General features: G+C 48.4%; 1 protein-coding gene and 1 pseudogene across 5 annotated transcripts in view; one reads left to right on the top strand and one right to left on the bottom strand.

The window, feature by feature from the left end:
- Window positions 1-20,838, top strand: part of LOC120711821 — a 69,388-nt gene that overhangs the window by 25,012 nt on the left and 23,538 nt on the right. The window contains exons 1-3 of one of the 5 annotated variants that reach the window (XM_039997482.1): window positions 18,591-18,852; window positions 20,231-20,402; window positions 20,509-20,764. In XM_039997482.1, coding sequence (XP_039853416.1) covers window positions 20,250-20,402; window positions 20,509-20,764 — 409 coding nt within the window. In that variant the 5' untranslated portion in view covers window positions 18,591-18,852; window positions 20,231-20,249. Of the gene's footprint in view, window positions 1-18,590; window positions 18,853-18,898; window positions 19,561-19,582; window positions 19,857-20,230; window positions 20,403-20,508; window positions 20,765-20,838 lie in introns of those variants that run through there. The other 4 variants (XM_039997480.1, XM_039997479.1, XM_039997483.1 and 1 more) reach the window with 4 other exon arrangements.
- Window positions 10,420-12,408, bottom strand: LOC120711823 (annotated as a pseudogene).

The raw sequence follows: 20,838 nt of genomic DNA on the forward strand, positions 1-20,838 counted from the left end.
GCGTTTGAGGCAGTACCGACTCTAGAGTCAGAGATCAGGCAGCATCAGAAGGAAGATGAGAAGCTGCAGGAGATCCATGAGTTGCTCAAGAAGGGCAAGGCTCCACACTTCAGAGAGGATGATCAGGGTACCTTGTGGTACAAGAACCGGATCTGTGTGCCTGATGTGAATGATCTCCGGAAGTTGATTCTGAGTGAGGCCCATGATACAGCTTATTCTATTCATCCGGACAGCACGAAGATGTATTATGATCTGAAGGAACGTTTCTGGTGGTATGGTATGAAGCGTTCAGTGGCAGAGTACGTGGCTATTTGTGACACTTGTCAGCGTGTCAAGGCTGAGCATCAAAGACCAGCAGGTCTGTTGCAGCCTTTGAAGATTCCAGAGTGGAAATGGGAGGAGATCACTATGGACTTCATTGTTGGATTGCCTCGTACTCAGAAAGGGTACAACTCCATTTGGGTAGTAGTGGATCGATTGACGAAGGTTGCTCACTTCATTCCAGTGAACACTACTTACTCCGGTGCTAGACTTGTAGAGTTGTACAACTCTCGGATTGTCTGCTTGCATGGTGTGCCCAAGAAGATCATATCTGACAGAGGATCTCAGTTCACTTCACGGTTCTGGGAGCAGCTTCATGATTCCTTGGATACGAAGCTACGGTTCAGCACTGCTTATCATCCTCAGACAGATGGGCAGACAGAGAGAACCAACCAAGTGTTGGAGGATATGCTGAGAGCTTGTGCCATTCAGTACGGTACTAGTTGGGATAAGTGCCTGTCTTATGCTGAGTTCTCATATAACAACAGCTATCAGGCCAGTCTGAAGAAGTCCCCCTTCGAGGCATTGTATGTCAGAAAGTGTAGGACTCCTCTCTATTGGGATCAGATTGGTGAGAAGCAGCTCTTTGGCCCTGAGATCATAGATGATGCAGAGCAGATGGTTCAGGCTGTGCGAGAAAATCTGAGGATTGCACAGAGCAGACAAAAGAGCTATGCAGATGGCAAACGGAGAGACCTGACTTTCAGTGTTGGTGATCATGTATACCTGAAGGTGTCTTCGATGAGAGGAATCCGCAGGTTTAATGTCAAGGGGAAGTTAGCACCTCGGTATGTTGGTCCATTCAAGGTGCTAGAGAGAAAAGGCGAAGTTGCTTATCGCCTGGAGTTGCCCACCAGCCTCTCAGGAGTTCACGATGTCTTCCATATATCTCAGCTGAAGAGGTGTCTGCGAGTACCCGAGGAGCAGGCACCACTGGATGGAGTAGATGTGCAGGAAGATCTGACTTATACTGAGCATCCGGTGAAGATTCTGGGGACATCAGAAAGGGTTACTCGGAACAAGCGCATCAAGATGTGCAGAGTTCAGTGGAGTCACCACAGTGAAGCTGAGGCTACATGAGAGCGAGAAGATGAGCTAAAGAAGACATATCCAGATCTCTTTACTAGCCAGCCCAGCTAAATCTCGGGGACGAGATTTCTTTAAGGGGGTAGGGTCTGTAACACCCTAATTTAAATTCCAGCATTTAATAATAAATTTAATTGGCTTTATTTAATTTTCTAAGGTTTATTGTGTTAGACTTGCATTTAATCTAAAATTTTGCTCCTTAAGTGATTAAAATTTTATCATAGGTTTAAATTTTGGTGTTGCATTCATGCTGGTGCATAGTTTTGAATATTTGAGTGTGGTTTGAATTCAAATTTGTATTTGAATTCAAACTTTGTTTGAATTAGAAATAGAAAAGAGGAAAACCCAGATAAATAGAAAACCAACCCAGCCCAAGAACCCAAGCCGGCCCAGGCCGTCCCCCTTCCTTTCCTTCCGCACGGCCCAGCGCGGCCCAGCTCTTTCCCCTCTCCCCGCACTGGCAGCCCACCCCGCGCCCCACTTCCCGGGCCCATCTGCCAACGCCCAGCACACTCGCTCTCAGCCGCGTCGCCCGCACGCGCTCCTCGCCCTGCCACTGACCGCCCGGGCCCGCTGGTCAGCTCCTCCTTCTCCCTCCTCCCGCACCTTCCACGCGCGCGTAACGCCCCGCCTCGATCTCCGGCCGAGATCCCCGGCGAGCCCCCGCGCCAGACCCGCACGCCAAGGCAACCCGCCGCCCTACAAATAGGAGCCCCGTGCCCCCTCCTCCTCCCATTCCGCCATCGCGAACCCTAGTGTTGCCTCATCCCGCGCCGCTCCTCTGCGCCGCCGCGCCTGTGCCGCCCCGCCACACCCCAGTCCACCACTAGCCGTGCCGCAGCTTCGCCAAGGCCCGTGACCCTCCTTGGGACCTTAGCTCCGAGGTTGCGCCACACCCGCGCCAGGTTTTCAACCCGAAGCCATCCCCGCTGGTGAGTCCGCTCCCGAGCAATTGCTCGCCGTCGGTGGTCCTTGGGTTGCCCGTGAGCCAGCCCGAGGGATCCAGGCGCTCGGAGGAGCCCTGCAATGCCCGGACCGCGAAGCTCCGCCCGCGACCCGACGCCGGATCTCGCCGTCGGCGCCGCTGCGTCACGCCACCGTCCCATCCAGTGCTTGGTGAGCTACACCCCGGCCCCCTCTTCCTTTTGCACGAGATGTCGTAGCCCGTGACCCACATCGGTGCCCAGGCACCACACGCCGGCGCTCCCGCTGCCGCACACGCCCTGCTCCGCCGCGGCGGACCTCGCTGCAGCGCTGCCTAGCCCCACCGTGCCCTGCCATGGCCTGCGCTGGCCCTGCGCACGCACGCCGAACCCGCAGACCCAGACCCTAGCCTCAAAACCGCCCAGCGCAAGCTCACCGGCGTTCCCTGCCGCCGCCGAGCCGCCATCTCCGACGAGAGTCACGCTCGGAGGCCCGAACCACCACCCCATCGCCACCAGTGCATTACGCGTGCCACGAGCATGCTCTAGAGCCAATCCGCGCTCGATTTCATGCCCGGCGGCCATTTTCGGCCGACGCCGGCGAGACCCAGACGCGCGCCGCCGCGGGAAACGCCCTCCGGCGAGTTCCGCCGCCGGTCACGCTCCCACTCCACCACAGCCATCCGATCGTGAGTGAATGATCCAGATTAGATCTTGGATCCTTTAGATCCAAGCCACCAGATCTCGATCCAACGGCTGAAATCCACCCGTACCCCTTCACCCCGGCCATTTTGTTAAAGAGCCCCCCAACTTTTCCATATTTAACCCGCGGTCCATCTGTATAGAAAACTAATTACAATTTGGCCCAAAATCTTGCACAGACCCCCCTGATCTTTTTAGATATATAACCCGCCGTCCACAGTTGGCTTTTTCACGAGTTAGACCCCAGAGTTTTAGTTTAATTATGTTTAGGCCCTCGGTTTTTGCAGAAAACCCCCTGGAACTTAGTTTTTATCGCAGATAAGCCCCTAGAACTTGTTTTTGGCCTAGATTATGCGTTTTAGCTCCGTTTTAGGCGTTCTTTATGTCCACGCGATCGTTGTAACGCGTAGAATAGTTTTAGACTAGTTTAGTGTGCTATTCTTATGTATTGATGTACTGTTTCTTAGCTTTTGTTAGTGTTTGCTTGTATGCTTATTGTTGTGCCTTGTTTTTGGCCATGTGTTCGTGAGTAGACGTTGAGCTACCGGAGGAGCCCCAGTACCAGTACCCGGAGCAGCCATCTTCTGACCAGTTTGAGCAGCAGCAGGAGCAGTACGAGGAAGGCAAGTATAACATGAACAACCTATCACTTTTAATACAATTTCATACTGCATTTTAATACTGTATGCCTATAAAGACTTTCCTAGCCACTTTATATCCTTTATATATATCCTTTGGGTTGCATTTTGGTTAGTTGTGCTAGGTGCCGCGCTATAACACACTCGGTCCTTTTTAATTAATTTGATTAATGGTATATGCAACTTAATTCTGAGAGTGGCCCTCTGTGTGGCTTGAGTGGCTCACGTCTCGTTAAAATTGGTTTTGTTAGAAACATGGTTTAGGGGGCCAGCACGGTGCTTACTGCCTGGTTGGCCACTCTCCATAAGGACCGGTTCATAGAGCGACAACCTGGGACAACAGCGCTACCACAAGACTGGAATGGGACGGTCTTGGCTTACTAATTAGGTCATTTTGGTTTGGGAGTAACTTACCGACGGGGCATGGGGGGTGGTGAGCTTCAATGGTGGCCAGGCTACGAGGCTTGGTGTGCGTACCCCTCGAGGTGGTTACCATCGTTGCGGAGCCTGATTCCTTAGCGGTTACACCTTACCAACGTGTCCTTTGTAACGGCCTCGTAGTGAGTCGCTAGTCATCTCACCTAAGGAAGTGTGATGAACAACTAGCGTAGCTCACGACTTGTGGGTAAAGATGTGCAACCTCTGCAGAGTGTAAAACTGGCATACTAGCCGTGCTCACGGTCATGAAAGGCCCAGATTCTCCTTTTGATTAGTGGCGTTAGCTCCTTCCGACGAGGGGGTGCCTCTCGGGGTTTTGGTATGGTTGTGGTTTGGTTCTCAGTAGCAACATGATTAATTTTGATTAATTACTATGTAACTGGGTTAATGGTAATACATCAACTCGTAGTAAATAGCTGTAATAAAATTCTGCCAAGACTTAAAAGCTAATGCAGTTGAGTCAGCCAACTTTAGAGCCTCATAGTTTGTGTTATACTTGTTGAGTACAAGTTGTGTACTCACCCTTGCCTCTTCTCTACTTTTTCCTCTTGGATACGCTACTGCTGCTCAGTTCCTGCCGACGCGAGGGAGTTCGCTCAGCGCTACCAGGACTACGAGGACTTCTAGGCGTTCGCCTCCCAGTCGACGTCCCTGTGGTGCCCTGCTTCCGAGAGTTCTTCGTATATGTATTATACGCTTCCGCTGTATCAGACATTTTGTCATTAATATAATAAATAACATTTGTATTCGCTTTATTATATCTTTTTACGTGATATGTGCTATGATATACTGTTCATTCTGTTGTATACACGTGTGACTTGATCCTGGCACGTATATGATTGCTCGGTTTATGTCCTTTTATAAACCAGGTGTTACAACAAGTCGTCACCAACTCGGTCATCGCGTTCGTCTCGGATTCAGCCGACACCCCTGCACGGTTTCGGCGATATCTCCCTCATACGACGTCCAATTGAGGTGATCTTGGATGCGTTGGAAAGCTAACGACGAGATGCTTCTAGTGCTAGCTCCAGAAGATACGTGGATCATTCTGTGTGACCACTAAAAGGTGTTGCATCACCTGTTTTGGGCCTTTTCAGGCTTTGTATCGTGTTGGGCCTTAAGCCCATGTTGTGGGCACCCCCTTGGTCGCCCCCAACCCTAGGACGCCCCTGGTTCTCCCATAAACTCAGTAGCCGCCGCTGTTTAGACTTGGGTTTTGTTTAGTTTTGTGTTTTCCTTCGAGGAACAGACATTGCATCGTTGTATCTGTGGCGACAAGTCCTTATACATTGATCCAGGGCCCCGTTCTTGATCTACTCCACTGTGTCGATTAGTCCTTTAGAATCGAGTTCTTGAATCCCTCTTATGATTCGCTTCATTCATACTTGCAATTATCAGATTGCGTGTTTACCCTTTCTTGCTTGTGTTCTTTGATTCGCTTGCAGCAAAACCCTTCTTGGCGAGGTCAATCAAGTTGTGCTTGGTTGATAACTAATGGAGCAGTGGTGTAGCGGTTGCAGGGTTCGAATCTTGCTGATTTGAAGCCGGATCGTCAACGACGAGATCTCCACCAATCGAACGTGCCCTTACCTCTCGGAAGATCAGGCCTAGTCCTCACCACCCCGGCTGGAGCTTTCACATGGCCTCCGGCTGCCCACCGCCCGCTCCCGCGAGGCCGCGGCCGCCACTCTCACGGGGCCACCGCTCCCGCGAGGCCGCAGACTGCCACTCCCATGAGCCCGCCATGCGGCCGCTCCCGCAACCCGCCGGCCACCACTCCCAGATCGAGGCGCCTCATGCGGAGGAGTGGCGCGGCGAAGTAGTGCGCGGGGCGTGGTGGAGGAACGGTGGCATGGTGGAGGTGTCGGAGAGGAGGCGGAGCACCCACCGCCCTGAGATGTCGGCGCAGCGCCGCGGCCCTGCACCACCGTTACCCTACAAATCCGCTCCGCGACGCCTCCCTTCTCGCCGTGGATCTGGCACGGATGCCGGAGAGGAAGAGGTGGTGGGGGAGGAAGGGCCGGGGAGGGGAGGAGGAGGCGGCGCCCACCCGCCACCCTTGTGGACCTCCACCACCGCATTGTCCTCGCCGGAAGGGGAGGAGGAGGCGGCGTGGGATGCCGGAGGTGGTGCGGGACGTCGGAGAGGAGGAGGAGGAGGTGGAGGGGTTGGGGAGGGGGAGAACGAAGGAGGCGGCCAGCATGTGAAGAGAGGAAGAAGAGAGGATTTTTGATGTGTAGGGGACATTTTGTAAAAAGGCTCTCAGTGAAATATATAAGGGAAAATTGGTCTCATAGCATCAAAAGATCACGATATTCGGAAAATACCATCAAACTTTTGTGTTCCGTAAAATACCATCGAAACAATACAACGTTACCGGGATATCACATTCCGTCACATTTGGAGGAGACACTGTCGCTTCCGTCAAACTCCTTCCCTCCGAGACGACCTGCTGCTGCCACCGCCGCTCGCTTCTATCAAGCTCCTCCCCTCAGCCATGGCACCATGGTGGGCGGGGAGTGTAGGATGGGGGCACAAAAGGGGCAGCACGGGACGGGGACTGGCGGCCGAGCGACGTGGCGGGCCTAAGGTGCAGGGCGGGGACGGCCAGGAGCGGTGGGGCAGGGGCGGAGGGAGGATCGGTGGTGCGGCGCTGGTGGCAGCGGTGGTCGCGGCGAGGAGAAGCGGCACAGGGAAGCTCCGAGCCCTGTCGCTCCGAGCACCGAGCCACGCGGACCGTCGGAGGAGCTCGCCCGTACCGTCCACGCTTCGATTCTGCGGGGGCCGGTTGGCCGGGGTGCTGCGCTGGCTGAGCTTCCCTTTCCGCTGCTTCCATGGAGACAGGCGGATGGGAAAAATAAAATTCCAACTTTTGCTTCAATAGATTTGTAAAGGTGGGTAGTAAAATCGATTCACAACAAATCAAGGAAGCTTCTAGCACGAGCGATTGAATCGAAAGTCACCATGGCTGACGAATTTGGCCAGTGAGCATCGGGTGAGCGGCGGCGGTTCGAGCCGAGCTCGAGCGCAGCAGGATGGCCATCGTGCTCACCCGTTTGTGCTCCAGGCCAACAAGCGGATGCTACACCATCTACGGCACCTACGCGGCACAACCAGACCCTAAGACGATGCTCATGGACAGGTCGAGGCCCAGCTACGGGTGGTCGGTGGCCGGTGGCCGGCGCCGCTCGGCATGTCACGGAGGGCTCCTCGGGCCGATGGCGCCGGGAGCAGCACCAGCACCGAGACGACTGCAGCAGCGGCGAGCGCGTAGCGCTCCGCGGGCACCATCGCCGCCGTGCGGAGCAGTAGCTCGCCTGCCGACTCGGCCCCGGCGACGGCTTCCGAGCCCGACATCTTGAGCCGCGTTGGGGAAACGACGCCCATCTGCGATTTGGGAGCAGTGATTTGAGACCAAGACGACGGAAGCGACGGCGTCTCCTCCAAATGTGACGGAATGCGATATCCCGGTAAAGTTGTATTCTTTCGATGGTATTTTACGGAACGGCGAAAGTTTGATGGTATTTTCCGAATATCGTGATCTTTTGATGCTATGAGACCAATTTTCCCAATATATAATTTTTTATAGTTTTTCCATGTCTTGGATATTTTACGAAAACCTCCTGCAGCATTAGTGTATTTTGAGAAAGCTTTATAGGTATCCAGTTATACCAAATCTGCTGGAGAGGAGCACAAAACTATAATCTAAATCTTCTCTCTCTTATACCTAAAGGCAAATTTAGATATCAAATTTTACCAAATCAGCTGGAGATGCTCTAAGGACCTTTTATGACATACTACAATTAATAGGTATCATGGGTGTCGATCAACTGTTGATTGTGAAAAGGGCATCCAAAATTACAACTAAGACCTGCAATTTCTCCTTGTTTCTTATATATGATGATTTAATATCTGTTTGTTCCATTGCCAGAAAACAGGAACTATGGTAATCATTTTATTTATGAGCTGCTTATGTATTTTAACTGAATGAGATTCCCTTCGCAAATGCATCTGCGAGTGCAGAAGGGCTGGTTGTCTTGAGATCCTTATAACCTTGGGTTTCCGCCACTGCATCCATCACATTTGAAGGTGGTGATAAATTCAAGGCAAGCCTCCGTAAGCCTCGGACAGTTATATTGATAAGCCAAAGCCACAAGTTGTCTGCATCCATCCATCCATAAGCTGAAAAATGCATAGCAACACAAGTTGTCTGCCACATACTCCCTCCATCCAATTTCGATAGATATATTTTAAAAACTCAAATGTTCAAAAATGATAGCTATATTTGTTATTGGCATGGGTTGTGGCAATAAATAACACCAGTAACGAGGAGTTTCGAGTTAAAACATTGGAGGACCAACAAAAAGTCTGTGTTGCATTTATTAGATTGACTAGCAGAGAAGCACGTGCGGCACACACGTGTTTTAAAAAACTATTGATCACATATGTTATATTCATAAAACACATGTAGTAGTATTAAATTTTTATTTGACATCTCTCCCACATAGTTTAATATTTCAATATCTCATTGTTTATAGCATTGCTAGGTATATACAAAGAAAAAGAATAAGTAGAATAGTTTACCTCGGCCAAAAATGTCACCTTGATTAAAAAGCATGCGAAAATATCTCATATCTCGTATAAAAAAAACATGCCCAAAAATCATATTTTTCTAAAATTGATAATAGCAACCTCATGGGATTAGTGGCTATGAATAAAATTCGGCATGAGAAAAAATATCTACCAACAAGCACAAATAGTTATAAATCCAGCACGACTTTTTTATAAATGCAAATGCTTAACAAACAGTACTTCACTACCGAGATAAGCAAATTGAAGCAACTGAAGCTCTATGCTAAATGGGTGTAAACTGTGACGCTAAATCTCAATCCACTCCACACCTAAAAACCCAATGAGATCCTCTATTTTTTAAGCTATAAATCAACATCCAGAAAGCAAGTAAATCAAAACAATCTCATCATGGCCTGGGACGACAAATGTAAAAATATAAAACATTCCTCTTTTTTACCTCCATCGTGGGCCCTTCTACTCGCTCCCCTTCAACCCTCGTGCCACCGCAGCTGCCTCCTATCCCAGAGGCATGCCCAAAGATAAGAATCCTCCTCCACCATTTCAGTGCGTAAATCAAATAAAAAATTCAAACCTAAAATAAATACCTATCAACCATGGCAGCGGAAGAGGTTGTCGGCGGTTGAGTGGATCCGGTCGCCCAGGCTGCCGAGAAGCGGCGATAGGAGCCTCCCCACTGCCGCGACCGAATACTCCATGGAGTCATAGGGGCTCGACGGGGAGTTCGAGGGCGTCGAGACGGAGCTGCTGAAGAAGAAGAGGAAGGGCGCGACCATTGGTAAAGCAGCGCCGCTGGTCCCCGACGGCGACGACTTCCAGCGTAGGCGCGCTCCGTCGTGGACTGCCAGATGCGGCTCGGGGACTCGGCATTTGCGGGGGTTCTCGTCAGATGCCGCGACGCGGCTGCGTGGAAGAGAAGTCCCGTGCGGAAATATTAAGGCGGGTATGGCGGCGGGTGTAGAAATTGCAAGGTGAAAAAATAATTCGTGTTTGGCAGAAACACTCTCTAATATGCGATTTTTATGGGTCTCCACCCCTTCCCACCTCCCTCGGCCCTGACACGCGGGTACGGTGGGCCCGATTTGGGTGAAAAAGGTTTTCAAAAGTTTTTGATCTTTATAGTATAGATAAACACACTTGATACCCTTAGTCATTGTGCCATATAGAAATATATCTATCAAAATTGGATGGAGGAAGTATCACATAAAAGGAATGCGAGAATCGATTGTGATTAACAATCCACACAGTAAAAATCCAAAGATCAAGTACATACATTTTACATAGTTATGATATACACAACCGCGAACACTAAAGATCCCAGTTCAGAAATATGTAAATTGTTATATTATCTGTCATGCCAAAAGGCAATGTAACACAACTCCAAACATAAGATGGTAATTTATGGAAAATATCAAGGACACACCGACACAGAGTACCAGTGGGTAAAAAGGTGAGGATGGTCTTATCTGACAGTGCTGAATAGAGAAAACAGAGCCACCTAACTGAACTGAAGAAGCATAACAGATCTCAATCTTTATACACATACATAGAGATTTCAGCTTATGTTTTTACTACAATCACATCTGTAAGAATGTAAACCGTCGCAAAAGAAATACTTGGTGTATAGAGTGCCAATACTTTACTTGCCAATGCGCATCTCATTTTGTGTGGTTCTTCCTAAATTATCAACATTAATTATTCTAACACAAAAACAGCAGCATAGATAGTCACTAGTACCTCGCCATGTAAAGATCTCAAGTCAGGGTGATAAACTAAATTTGGAGCCAGTCCTAAAGAACTTTTATGAAATACTGCATTTAACAGAGTATCTTGGGTTTGATCAATTGTTGCTTATCAACAGGGCATCCAAATAACAACTAAGACAAGCAATCAGTCCTAGTTTCTTATGATTTAATATCTGTTTGTTTCATTACCAGAAAACAATAATCAAGGTAATAATTTTATGTAGTCATATTATTTAAAGCACACGGACCTCCAAAATTAAGCACAATATTGAGACAGACGACTGCTGCCAGCACATATAAATGTAAAATTAATGACTAAGGAAGGAGGTTCAAACAGCGATTTACAAAGCTATTTCATCTCTTTGATGATAGCTCTCAACAGCATTCTGGCATTATGGTTAAAGCTATTTGGTAATGGATATAGATCAGTCCAACGTAGCATTGTGTGCAAAACCCGAAAAGAAGCAGAAATTTTGTACTCGATGAACAGAAAATGGTGCATAGCAGGTATAGAAAGTTTTGCAGACAATAATATATTGAGTCTAGGATTAACTACGGTACTTGATACTTCACAGTTCACAATCAAGTAAGAACAGACCAATTTAACCATTCTTAAATTAGTCTAAAACGAAATTCTTAGATTCATCTAACGTTGGGTCCTCATCCCTGAGTTCAAACTATCATGAGCTGCTTATGTTTAACATAATGACCTTTGCAAACGCATCTGCGAGTGCAGAAGGGCAGGTTGTTTTGAGATCCTTATAACCTTGGGTTGCCGCTACTGCATCCATCACATTTGAGCTGGTGATAAATTCAAGGCAAGCCTCCATAAGCCTCGGACAGTTATATTGATAAGCCAAAGCCAATGTCGTTGCCACAGACTGCACATCAATTTTCTGGCAAAGGATGCTTTGACATATCAACTTGAGCCTATCCACAGCATATCTGTCTGCAGCTACAACTAAATGCCGGATCATGTCAATGTGAACATCTCCACCATGATCGTCGTTGTCGAGCAAAGAGTCGGTGTAGATAAAGCGCAGCAGGGCCTTGAACACAGCAGGTTGCATGTCCTCGATGGTAACCATCTGCTGCGTGCTCCCCTCCCTCATCGGACCATAGAGCTCCGCTTTGAAGACAGATGACCGCATAGCGAGCACAAGCCTATGTGCTGCAAAAGTTTGTCCCCCCAACGCTGAATCTGACATCTGCCCCCTCCTCTGCTTCCAACAACTTCCCAAGATGCCTCCCAATGTCTGATGGAGGCACCTCGATTGTCCTGAGGAATTTGGATTCAGAAACCCTCGGTTCGTTCACTACGGTGACGATGCACTCGATCACGAGGCGATCATCCTCAAGGCACCCTGAGGCTTCAAGTTCGCTTCGTTTCTTGAAGGAGCCGGTCTGCGGAGCGTACCTGCTGTCGTCACTGCAGTTGAACATCCTCAGCTCTGTCCGGTGCACCAAAGACGGCAACCCGGTGCGCTGGTTGATCAGACTCAGGTCGCAGGACGCTCGCACGTTGGAGCCTTCCTCCATGAGCTCGAGAAAAACTGAGATGTGACCGTCTTCTTTCGCGAACAGAAAAGGATGGACCAATCGTGGCCGCCGACGGAGAAGGTGCCGGACCTGACGAAGTTGGCGTCGGCGTCGCCCATCCCCATCCCTCTGTGCTTGCTGTAACCGTTGATCTCAAACACGTGCCTCCCCTGCGCCGTCCCCGGGGTGCTCGTCGACACCGTCGTCGTCGTCGGTGGCGCCGCACGGCGAGGACTCGACGACGAGGAGGATGGCCAGAGCCGCCGAAAGAATCGACGCGACGGCGGCATCGCGTGACCTGGACTTCCGACGGCAAGGAGGAGTGTGGGGAAAATAATGCGCACATCAGAAATTCAGAATTTGAGATACAAAGGGAGCGAACAGGAGGTCGTGGAGGCAAATCGAACCTTCTGTAGATGGCCGGCGGCGGCGGCTGCGGGAAGGAGGCGAGGAGACGCAAGGGCGCCGGGTGCCTGGGCAAAATGAAGATGACGTGACGGACACCTGGCGCGTGGGCCCAGATAACTGACAGGTGACCTGGAGCCCTGGAGGCCCATAACCAAGCCCGCTGTGGCCGGACCTTCCTTTTTGGGCTTCACAGATACATATAAGATTATATGAATGAACTAGTTTAATATATATATATATATATATATATTTACTAAACCGAGTAAGGTTTCCACCCAAATTTTTGGTTTGGTACGTTGATTTGGTCCGTATGTATTATCGACAGGTAGGCCTTAGTCCATCTCGTATGCGAGTCGGACCAACCCTCTTCGTTCACGACTCGATCACGTAGATCACTACAAATTAACACACGGGCACTAATACGTATCCGATATTTATACCAATTTTGTCCGTAGCAATGCACGGGCATAATTGCCTAGTCTATTACTAAAACCAGTAAAATTTTCACCCAAACTTTTGGTTTGGTATGTTGGTTCGGTCCGTCTATGTTATTGACAGGTGGGGCTTGGTACATCTCGTATGTGAGTCGCACCAACCCCTCAGTCCACGACTCGATCACGTAGATCGCTACAAATTAACACAGGGGCATCAATATGTATCCGATACTTATACCAACTTTGTCCGTAGCAATGTATATGTATAATTGCCTAGTATATTATTGTAGCTTTACTGAATCTTACATATATTCTTGAGGTCCGCGAGAGAAGCACTACTACAAAAACAATTTGTAGCAACGCCTCGTTTTTTAGGGGCGGACCAAAAAGTCACCCGTTCCTATAAATGGAGCGAGGGTACTGTAGAAATAGTCCGCCCCTAAAGATGGCATCTGTAGGGGCGGCTGACCCCCTTGCCGCCCCTGAAAATGGGTGCCATTTTTAGGGGCAGGTGGGGCGGGGGTCAGCCGCCCCTACAAACAATAATTTTTAGGGGCGGCTCACCCCCCATCCACCCCTGAAAATGCCCTCATTTTCAGGGGCGGCTGAGGGGGTGAGCCGCCCTTACAAATTATTTTTCAATTTATTCGAAAAATTCATTTATTTCAAATGTGGATGCAAAATACTTTTAAAACAATGTGGAATTTTTACCATAACCATGTACTGTCATGTAGAATTGTAAAAAAAATATAAAAAATACAATTCAACACGTTTAGTGTCAAAGAGTGTTGAAAACACAAAGTTAGGCTTAAGTTGTATGACATAGTAGTGTGACATAGGTATACATTGTTGTTTCAAAACATTTATTCATTATATGCTATGAAATATGATTTTGATATTTTTCTTATGTTACACATATCTTATTTTCCAATGGTAAAAATTTTATGATTTTATCGTGTGTTTTACTATTTTTTTGTATTAATCCATTTTTCTGAATAATTTACAAAAATATTTGTTTGGGCGGGCCGGGCCGCCACCCGCCCCTACAAACCGGCCCTATATATGCCCCCCGTAGCCGCACCTCCTCCTCATAGCCGCCGCCACCCCCTCCTCGTCCTCCTCCTCGCCGCCGCCGCCGCCACCTCGTCCTCCGCGCCACCTCCTCGCAGCCGCGCGCCACCTCCCCCTCCGCTCCCTCCTCCTTTCCTCCTCCTCCTCGCAACCGCCGCCACCACCACCTCCTCCTCCTCGCCACCGCCACCGCCACCGCCACCCCCTCCTCGTCCTCCTCCTCGCCGCCGCTGCAGCCGCCACCACCTCCTCCGTGCCACCTCCCCGTCCGCTCCCTCCTCGCAGCCGTGCGCCACCTCCCCCTCCGCTCCCTCCTCCTTCCCTTCTCCTCCTCGCAACCGCCGCCACCACCTCGTCCTCCGCCTCGCCGCCGCCACCCCCTCCTCGTTCTCCTCCTCACCGCCGCCGCAGCCGCCACCTCCTCCTCCGTGCCACCTCCTCCACCGACGCCGGGATCCGCCGCCTCCTCCTCCTCCACCGACGCCGAGATCTGCCGTCGCCTCCTCCTCCACCGACGCCGGGATCTGCCGCCGACCGGATCCGTCACCACCTCCTTCTCGCCAACGCCAGGATCCGCCGCCCCAACCTCTGCCGCCGAAACGCTTGGAGCTCACCGAGGAGGAGGACCCGCGCCGTCGATGCCGCCGCTAGCTGTCCTCAGCCACGACTCGTCAAAGCGCCGCCCTCGGTCCTCTCCAAGCCACACGGTAGGTGCCATTGCCTTCCCCTACGATTAGGGTTAGGGTTAGAACCTGTACGGTTAGGGTTAGGGTTACAACCCTTACAGTTAGGGTTAGGCTTAGGGTAAGGGAATAGGGTTAGACTATGAATTTCGTTATCCATATTTAATCAATGTGAATATTATTAGATGTTCCGTGGTGGCGGCCGTGGTAGGGGTTGTGGCGGTGGTCGTGCACTTATGGACGATGGTGATGCTCAGCAACCAGGCATACACTTCCATCAAGAGGTTGGCTTGCCACTTGGTGATCGAATGCGCAGATCAATTCCAAATGTTGTAAGTTTCATTTGTTAGTTTCATATACTTTTGCTCACATACAATGCAGCTTCAAATAATTCTAAATTTCCTCACATCAACGCAGCTTATCAACCTTGTTAGATGGCTCCAAGATGTTGTCGAAGGTTTGGGTGGTACTACTTTTGTGGCTCGACAAGAGCTTGTTCGGCAACCGAATATTAAAAGGGTACATATTTCTTTTCAAATACCTGTTCGACATATAGAGTGTTCCTCGATGGTACCAGGACAGGATCCATCCTCAATGATACCCATGGTTTCAATTATCGTAGTGGGTGGAGAGACACCTATTTGGACAACTTATGAGAGGCTAGCGGTGGAGGCATGCCTAGAGCAGCTTAAGAATCATGGGTACTTTATGCTCGACTTTTCATATTTTCGAGTTAAGCAGCTACAAGCGAGAGAATCCAATGTTATTCTGACTACAGAGAGGCTTTGTCGTCTTAATCAACAAGACAGAGTATGAGATTTTTTTTAGTCATTGTTAACTTTAGTAATGTTGCATTGTTCTTTCAACTTTCATAACGTTATTATCACCTTTCTGCTGGATCTCATTGATCATCAATATATCATTGCATCAGTTAGCTTTCGGGCTATTCTGAATCAAGTCATGGACACCCTAGGTTTGACTTGCATGGGTGGAGAGCCATATTTTACAAGAAGTTGCAGGTTTCAAGCAAAGCTTTCCTTCTGCAGGGCAAGTCAGCCGAACACTCCATTGTTTGATATTTGTAGTTCTATCTGTGGCAACGAATGGGAAGCGGAAGAGAGTGCACTTGTTCATGCACTAGCATATTTTGATGAAGTTCTAGGGTGGACGATTGAAGACCGCAACTATCTTATCTATCTACAGATGCGAGCAATGCAGTAGATACAAATTTGTTATATGCATGGATGTATAGCTACTATTGTCATTGAACAGCTTGTATTGCTACTCCTTTATCTTCTAAAATTTTATTTGATTGCACTGTTATTTGAGTGTTTGGTCAGAATGGGTCAATATAGACTTAGCTCGGTAGATTTACAAAGTGGGAATTCAAATTTTAAAACACTGCGAAACAAATTAAAAACAAATTACTAATTATTTTGTTGGGCCTGAAATTCATTTTCAGGGGCGGGCCACTCCCCACCCGCCCCTGCAAATTCATTTTCAGGGGCGGGTCACCGCCCTGCCCGCCCTTGAAAATCCATTTGTAGTTGTGGGTGGGCTTGTGGATAGCCCCTACAAATGCATTTTCAGGGGCGGTTGAGGGGGTGGCCCGCCCCTGGAAATGGTTTTTTAGGGGCAGTTTCGTTGCCCGTCCCTAAAAAAGATGTATTTTTAGCAGCGAGAACTAATAACAGATTTTCTACCCGCCCCTAAAAATATACTTTTACCCGCCCCTACAAATACTTTTCGTAGTAGTGAAGTGAATATGTGCAAATCAATTAGGGGTGTGTATATGAGAATCCGCGTCTGGACTGTATTTCGAGAAAACATAAAAGAATGTGATGGGGTGATAATCCGCGGCGACTATATATCGCTCGTGCTACAAAATAAGCATCATCCATCGCTTGAAGCAATTTATGTGGATTGAAAATTCTAATTCGGTCCAATGTATGAATATTTTCCAAGGACCAATATGGTCAGGCCCAGATATATTCATCTTGAGGGTACCCGAAGGCTCCAGTTCGTTGTTTTTTTTTGTGCTGTTCTTCTGATTGTTTTCTTCTTTTTGAAGCCTCTGTTAGTTGGTGCAAGCTTGCCGGGCACCTTTCACATTCATGGCGGACGGAAAATCCACAATTTTCTTCTGTTTCCTGTATAAGTTGGTTTAGTTTGGTTTCTAGTACTTTTCTTTACCTTCCGTTTTCTTCCTACAGTCACTTTCTTTACTTTTCTTCCAATTTTACTAATCTATTTAGTCAGTTTCCTTTTGAGGACCAATGATGGTCACCCTTATATGATGAGTGATTGATAATATTGTGTGGATTTGATGTATCTCTTGGCCTGTGATGTGCAGGCATAGGATGCGACGTGACGGTCGACAACATGCGGTGAAAGTCAAGCCAAAGATTCATGCTAATGGACTAAGGTGGTGAAGGGTGAATTCGAGTAGGCTTGGACTTAGAGACCCGAAGAGTCTGGGCGGAGTCATGGGCGATCCTCGTGGTGTGCGGAAGAGCAAGAGTACATGGACGTGATGAAGACAGCGTCGGCCAAGTCAAGGAGGAAGGCGATGGCGATTTCGAGTAGGCTGCCCATGCGGCGGGAGCGCGAAAGATCTTGAAGGCATCGTGGCACATGGCGGGAGGTCAAACACATGTTGACATCAGAGGCGATAGGTTTACCGGTTTGGGCCTCAAAACCAGGTGGAGGTAGGTTTGCAAGTTTAGAGCCTCAAAACCGGGGGCGCGTTAGGTGTCGCCGGATGGCAACGATGGAGGGCACGTGACGTGATCGCAAAGCTTGCGTCAAGACAAAGCGAAGTCGTGAAGGCGGCGTGTCCGTCCGGGACTCTGAGAAAAAGTTGGACGGTTTTACCCCTGAGGGGTATTTGAGTTGTATACTTAATGGAGAGTGTTTTGGTCTTTGGCAGGGCGTCTATATATAGAGAGTGGGATGGTTGAGGGAAGTAACCTTTTGGGCATCTCTCATTTGGGGTCCTCTCATTTTTTTGTAAGAGCTAGGGTTAGAGAGAGGAAAGAGTGGATCTTTGGTTTGATCTTTTTGCCATCTTGATTTTGTGTGTGATCAAGAGTGGCTAGGAATGGGACGTAGTGAAGTAATCCACGAATCAATTTCATGCCAAATTGTTCATCCCCATTTTGAATCTGTGCTTTTCTTTTTCCGGATTTTCAGGTGAATTTTGGAGGAATTTTCGTTCTTCGCGTTTCAGTCCGAATCTCGTGAAATTTGTTGGGGGGGGGGGGGGGTTTCGTTGCTAGCATCCTTGTGAACATCTTTGATGTGATTCCCCAGAATTATATGCTGGTTACAATCCCAAGTACAATGTTGGCACTCTGCTATGATTTTGTGGACAGAGCAAGGTAGAGTGGAGTGGTCAGATGCTCTTGTGGACAGAGAAAGGTAGGATTGCGTTCGTTTTTTCGTTTGATTCACGTTGAATTCTTACTCTTTTGCGAGCTTCTTCGTGGATCTTTTAGGACCTTTGATTGCGCATCTATGGATGAAGTTTCATCTTGTTTCGTTGTTTATTGAGCATTGGAAGGTTCGGTTTTGTTCTTGGCTCTTTCCTTTTGCTTTTGTTTTGTTATTGCGCAGGGACATGGAAGGCAGATCGATCGAGCAGGTGTGCTCGATCCGACCGAGCGAGCAGCACACAGCCGCTAGTCCAGGCAGCGCGCGACCAGCAGCAGCAACAGCCTGTGCATATGGCTGGGCATGTTACCTGAAATCCGAACCTTGAACCCGAGAAACCCAAGTCCGAACTTGAAAAATCCAAGCCCGAAAAACCCGATCAATATTTCGAATAGCAAGTTTGAGTGTCCGAAATTATTATGAGTAATTCAGGTTTAGAACCCCAGTATCCGAATTCTAGAAAAAACCCGAACTTCCAGCCTGGCCAACAGCCCAAATATTTTCGGCCCAGCCCACTACCGTATCCCCAATAACCCTAGCCCCTTTGCAGCACAAGACCACCAGCCAGCTTCCAGCCGCAGGCCGCTGCTCCTGATCTCCCGTGACGGCGCATCTCGACAGACGCCAGGCCTGCCCCCACCGGCCACCGGCAGCGCGAGTGTGAGATGGCGGACGACGTCACTGTCCTTACCCCCACCCTCCTCGTCGAGCTGCAGCGGCTGCAGACCAGATGCACCTCATCTTCCCCATCGCCATCAGCATCCGGCGCTCGACGGCGCTTCAATCAGATGCAAGCGTGCAGGGCCAAGGGGCAAGGGGCTTCTCTGGATAGCAGCGTCAAGGTGTAGCAGACTAGCACCTTGCACCTCATAATTGATTTGGGATATTTTTATATGATTGGATCTTTGTGTGACTAGAGGGGAAAGGAGGACAATACTCACCGGCCTGCTCCAGTGCTTCTCACCGCATCACCACCCATTTCACTAGAATATGCCCTGACATCGATGCAAGCATCGGAAGTGTCTCTAGTAGCAACTTTTTATTCGCCCAGTTTAATTTTTAATTCTGAATTTAGCTATATTTATCAGTCGTATTTGGTATGGATTCTTTAGATTTATCTAAATCATTAGTTCATCACAGAAATCAATGGCTATTTTATGGGTGTGATCTTTTCGTAGGATCACCGTTCTATACTATCTTCTAGACTCCTCACTGTGCAAATTAAAGAATCTTGTATCTTCCACGTTCATGTATCGACAAACACATATTGATGCAACATAGTATATTGACCTACTATAAGTTTAACTGAAAATAACAAATTCCAGTGTTGCCTATTGTTCTCGTGACTTGCGAAAAGCTTTTGGAGTTATAAGAAGTTGCATTATCTCGTTTGGTAGATGCCATAAACCCATTCCCTGGACTTGACGCACCTGCCAGAGCCGACGACCAAGCGCGGGGTCGTTGATGTCGTGTTGTTGATATGCTTATGCGAAGGGGTCAAACTTTATTGATAACCATTGACAATCGCCCGACTCCGACCTGGTTGGCTGGTAATAACTGGTCTCATCTTTCCACGCGTGAAGCTGCAGTCATGTCATTTTCATTCTGTCCAAGTATTTTTCTCATCCCGGGGCTGGGATGGGCTGACAAGGAAGAGGGAACACACATCTGGATCTCAGCAGGAGTGAATGAGTCTTGCGCATAGTTCAGAAGATAGGTTTTGTTCATTCATACGCACCCATAGAGAGGTAGGGACGTAGGGCCAGTTTCTACTTGCCTGCGGCCAGTCTTCTACTTAGTTTTGCTGTGTGCAAGCTATGAGCGGCTATCCCTTCAGGATTTCCAGGTTAGTGATGTCTAAACAAGAATTATTCCACAATAGCTTTTAGACCAAAGACTTTCTTGGGGCCCTGCTTTACTGAAAGCAAGATGTGTTATGCCGAGGAATGAGGATACCAGCTTTACAGTTTCAAAGGCGCAGAAAAACAAAGAAGCTTTCCTAGCCTATACAACAAAGCCAGCACAGGCTGAGGCAAATTAAGTCACAACCTCTAGAATCTCACTCAGGGCGGATCCAGCTGTGGTGCCGCTGGACACATGGAGACCCTCCTAAGCCCCCTTTCGGACTTCAGCTTAAGAACTTTGTGTCCAATCAAGACAATATAATTTACCCTTTCATGGAAAGAAAGAAATTGTTACTGATATGGCCCTGTTCAACAGGATTTAGTGACTTACAAGCATGGTTGATCAAATAAACGAAGTCAAAGACCTGGAGCGCATATTTACTGATACAAGTGCGGAGCCCATCAAGATATCGTATGCAGCTATTAAATATATAACCAAAAATTTCGCCGTAAAGATAGGTGATGGTGGGTTTGGTGTGGTTTACCTGGTAAAGTTCATTCTTGACAATCGCCTGACAAATATTTAATTTTCATACAATTTCTTGAGTTGAGGACAATGTTCATCTATAAATGCTAAAAGGGCGTGGTAAACAGGGTGGACTTCAAAACAGGATGGTTGCTGTGAAGAATCTTTTCCATTCAAAGGATCTTTCTGATAAGCAATTTTTGGATGAAGTTATCTGTCTAAAGAAGGTAAACCACCATAATATTGTAAGATTTCTAGGCTATTGTGCAGATACAGAAGGTGAAATCATGGAAATAGAAGGAAAACATAGGATAGTTGAGGTGCAGAAGAGATTGCTCTGCTTTGAGTACGTGCCTAATGGAAACCTTCATCATTACATTAAAGGTAAGAAGTTTGCAACTTAACTCCTCCCCATTTGTACTAGAAGTAGGAACTAGTAGTAACAACAATTTCAGCTA

This window comes from Panicum virgatum, chromosome 6K, assembly GCF_016808335.1.
Source record: "Panicum virgatum strain AP13 chromosome 6K, P.virgatum_v5, whole genome shotgun sequence".
Taxonomy (NCBI): Eukaryota; Viridiplantae; Streptophyta; class Magnoliopsida; order Poales; family Poaceae; genus Panicum; species Panicum virgatum.